Source organism: Humulus lupulus, chromosome 5 (genome assembly GCF_963169125.1).
Source record: "Humulus lupulus chromosome 5, drHumLupu1.1, whole genome shotgun sequence".
In the NCBI taxonomy this organism is placed as follows: Eukaryota; Viridiplantae; Streptophyta; class Magnoliopsida; order Rosales; family Cannabaceae; genus Humulus; species Humulus lupulus.
The window spans coordinates 27,853,455-27,858,237 of record NC_084797.1 but is presented as its reverse complement, the minus strand read 5'-3'; the positions used below and the strand labels follow the sequence as shown (position 1 = coordinate 27,858,237).

The following is a 4,783-nucleotide window of genomic DNA, read 5'->3' as shown; positions in this document are numbered from 1 at the left end:
AATGGCAGTTAAAGCAAAAGAAACATTTGAAAATTACTTCTCACCAAAATGAGGGGTACAAAGCACAAGAGAATCAAGAAGATGTTGTGCAAGTTAACTATCTTTATTTTGAAGAAAGTTTAGCTGTAGATGAAGAAAACTCAAGCTCAAATTCTTCAGAAGATTTGGTGGATATCATTCAACCGACACCTCAAGAACTAGAAGACGAGGGGCAAGCAATAGTTGTTGATTTAACAGAACTCAATCTTAGTACCAAGGATGATCCAAAGCCTGTATTTGTCAGCTCGTTATTAATTGAAGAGGAATTGCAAAAGTACAAATGATTCCTTTATTAATATAAAGATGTGTTTGCCTGGGGGTATCAAGATATGTCAGGCTTGGATCCAAATGTTGTTGTACATAGGTTGGTAGTGTCAAAAGTGTTAGAGAATATATTTTTATACTCAATGGAAATATGGAAAGACCTAAAATACAACTCTATGCAAAAAATACAATAGATAAGGTAATTGATTAAATAAACATTACAACTCAATTGCTCAAAATACAAGTAAATATAAAGAGGTAGAAGAAGAAGATTACAAACTCAAAACAATAATAATACAAGTAAATAAGATCAAAAGAATGAAAATAAAATCAATAAAAAGAACAAACTCTCACACAATAAAGTGTAGAGTAATAGGGATCACCAACTTGAACAAGGTTCAAAACCTTTGTCCAAAAACTTATTTCCCCCTATTCTCTAAGCACTAATGGATCTCTCTAGTAAATAACTCTTTGGAATTAGCAAGCCTCTATGGTGTATTTTCCAGCCAATTGCTATGCGGATGGAAAATGGTGTGTCTTACTAGTGAGCATTAGACTCCTATTTATAGAGTTTTGAGACACCCTTTGAATTTCAAATTCCACCAACCCCCATGGCTGTTACCAATGATTAATTGGATGCTTATGGAATTAAAATAGAGATTTGGGAGTTATTTGGCTGTTGGAAACGTTCAAAATTGGATAAAACCGAAGTTTGGAAAATGCTGTCAGCCGCTCAGGCCGCGGCCTGAAAAACATGGGCTGCGACCTAAAATGTTTTCTTCCTCTTGGGCCGCGACCTGAAAAACGTAGGCAGCGACCTAAGTCGTTTTTTCAACACTAATTTTCCAAATTTTCCAAAACATTCCAAATTCGCCAAAACATTCCAAATTCATTCCCACTTGATTTTGTAACTTCCATACACATTATGGGAGTTAAAATCACATCTCTAACAGCCATATCTCTTATTGCTTTTGAGAAATTCAAATCAAAATGTGTAATATCAAATCTACACATTATTGGGAAATATTTGGGAGTTACAAGTTTGTTTTTTTTGTAACTCCAAAATATGTCACATTTGCCACACACATGTGTCCAATACTCTCAATAATATGTTACAAGGTGTGACAAATCACATTATGTCACATTATTTAATCTAACATTATATTATTTAAAATAATATAACAAAAAGATGTTATACCTGTAAAACAATCTCAAAGAAGAATTCGACCAGAGTTAATTCCAAAAATTGAAGTAGAAATTGACAAATTGATAAGAGCTGGCTTCATTCGAGAAGTTAAATACCCAACCTGGCTTGCAAGCATTGTCCCCGTGTTAATGAAAAATGGGCAAATTCGTATATGTGTAGATTATTGAGATCTCAACCGTGCCTGCCCAAAAGATGAATTCCCACTTCCCATTAATGAATTGCTAGTAGATGCTACTATTGGATTTAATGCATTATCATTCATGGATGGGTTTTCTGGGTATAGTAAAATAAAAATTGCACCTGAAGATGAAGAGCTCATCGCTTTTTGAACACCAAAAGGCATTTATTGTTACACAACTATGTCATTTGGACTTAAAAATGCAGGGGCAACCTACCAAAGGCCAATGGCCACTGTCTTTGAAGACATGCTTTACAATACTATCAAATGTTATGTCAATGATTTGGTGGTGAAAAATAAAGAAAGGATAGATCATCTTGATGACTTAAGGCGAGTCTTTGATAGACTTAGAAAACATCACCTCAAGATGAATGCTTTAAAATGTGCATTTGGGGTAACATCAGGAAAGTTCCATGGGTTTGTTGTTAGACATCGATGAATTGAAATTCACCCCACAAAAATAAAAGAAATTTTGGAAATGCCGCCCCATGCAACTTGCATCAATTACGAGGACTGCAAAGAAGACTTGCTTATATCCGAAGGTTCATCTCAAACCTATCTGGTAGATGCCAACCTTTTACAAGACTAATGCAAAAAAATGTACTATTCATATGGGATGAGGCATGACAAAATGCTTTTGAAAGTATCAAGTGATACTTGTTACACCCACCAGTATTGAAAGCTTCAATTTTAGGATAGTCATTGATATTGTATGTCACAGCATTAGATCGCTCTTTAGGAGCATTGCTGGCACAAAATAACGAGGATGGAAAATAAGTTGCTCTTTATTATTTAAGTAGAACTTTGGTAGGGGCAGAACATAACTATTCTCCAACTAAAAAGGTATGCCTGGCTTTAATTTTTGCTGTTACAAAATTACGACATTACTTACTCTCACACACTATGACATTAGTGTCAAAAGTTGACCCTTTGAGGTACATTCTATCAAAACCCGTGTTGTCTGGGCGATTGGCAAAATGGTCCTTGATTTTATCAAAGTTTGAAATCAACTTTGTCCCGCAAAAAGCAATAAAAGGACAAGCATTGGCTGATTTTCTGGCAGCGCACCCGGCTCTAGACAATATGGAGTTTCACGAGGACCTTCCAGACGAGGAAGTTTTCACAATTGAAACCTCATCTTGGCAACTTTACTTTGATGGGGCAGCAAAGAAATGTGGGGCAGGTGCTGTCATTGTCTTTGTGACACCTTCTGGAGGACTGATGCCTTACTCTTTTCACATTCTGGCTATATGTACCAATAATGTAGCAGAATATGAAGCGTTAATAATCGCTCTCAAAATTGTACTTGAAATGCAAATACAATCACTAGAGGTATATGGCAATTCTCTTCTGATTATCAAACAAATTAATGGCTAATTTACAGTCAAGCATCCTTATCATGAGAAGGCTAAGCATTTGATTGCTCAATTCCAAACTATCACGTTAGATCATGTCCCTAGGTCAAAAAATGGTAAAGTTGATGCTTTAGATAAATTAGCTGCATCATTAATGCATCCTGGTGAAAGGGATATTCAAATTACAATAGGAGAATGTCATTTGTTACCCCAAATTATGGAGAGGAAAGAAGAAATAAGTACCATAAATTTGGTAACATTCCTTGAAAATACAAACGGCAGTGACTGGCGCCAACCAATTATTAACTATATCCAAGGATGAGTCTTGTCAGAAGACTTGAAAAGAAGAGTGGATGTAAAAAGAAGAGCTCTTCGATTTGTTTTCCTGAATGACACATTGTATAAGCGTTCTTTTTATGGGATGTTGCTAAGATGTCTTTCAAAAGAAGAGGCGTCACATGCTCTTCAAGAAACTCATGATGGTACATGTGGTGCGCACCAAGCTGGCCCCAAATTGTCAGCTCAATTGAAACGGTTGGGTTACTATTGGCCTACTATGGTCCAAGATGCGATTAATTTCGCCAAATGTTGCAAGTTGTGTCAACTACATAGATATTTTATCCATCAACCCCATCAACCACTTCATCCTTCTATATTGTCATGGCCTTACGAAACATGAGGAATGGATGTCATTGGTCCTTTCACTCCACCATCTTCCAAAATTCATAAATACATCCTGGTTGTTACAGATTACTTCTCCAAGTGGGTTGAAGTTGTGCCCTTAAAAGAAGTACGTGCAGAAGATGTCGCCAACTTCATAAGAACTCACATAATTTATCATTATGGGGTTCCATAAAAAATTATATCAGACATACCCAAAAAAAATCAAATCACAGAGAAAAAAAAAATCAAATCACAGTATTTCTTCAAATTACTCAAGATTTCACAGATAAATATCTATCCCTAAATTTATTTTTCTTCCCTGACTTTCTCTTCCTCCGTCATGGAATGCACTAATTTCTTTATCTTCATCTACCATGGAATGCACTAATTCCGCCCAAAAAATTAATGGATACACTCATAAAAAAATCTATGGAATGCACTCATCCAAAACAATGGAATGCACTCATTCCGTCCCCAAATTAATAGGATGCACTCATCCTACTCTAAAGTGTATGGTCATTCCATGTGATGTGATATTTATGATATGAAATTAATGCACAAAATAAATTACATGTGTATGATTGTATGAATGTCAATCGAGATTCGTCGGGCCAAAGAAATAAAAAAAATGATTAAATGAAATCTGTACATTCAAAAAAAAAACCAAAAAAAAAAAGGATTTATGCGAAATTGTGTCTCTCGATCAACAAGACCAAATATGTATTGTAATATATTCTCAATGAAATAAAAGAAAAGAGTGACATATATTATGCTTATACTCTAAAACTAAGAAATGAAAAGGCACAAGCATTGTATAAAGGGCTCAAAAATACAAACAGGGAAAATCATATAATCATATTTGATGGTCATAAAGGTTCAAGGATTACTGCCAAAGCCCAAATCAGTGAACTTGTATAAGAAAATAATATGATATGTGGTATGTATGGACAAATCTTCTATAGGGGCTTCACTTTAAGCCCTATAGGGATTTTAGTGTTTCTCGACCTGTGAATAATTTTTGGTGCGATTTTTTTTATGACAGTATATATTGTAGCTATTTAGAGCATTCTGCAAATT

The 4,783-nt window shown here is 35.1% G+C and overlaps 1 protein-coding gene across 1 annotated transcript; it reads left to right on the top strand.

Annotated features, from left to right (window-relative positions):
* Window positions 1-2,591: 2,591 nt before the first annotated feature.
* Window positions 2,592-3,065, top strand: LOC133778990 (uncharacterized). The gene has a single exon (XM_062218999.1). The coding sequence runs from the start codon at window positions 2,592-2,594 to the stop codon at window positions 3,063-3,065; it is 474 nt and encodes a 157-aa protein (XP_062074983.1).
* Window positions 3,066-4,783: the final 1,718 nt, after the last annotated feature.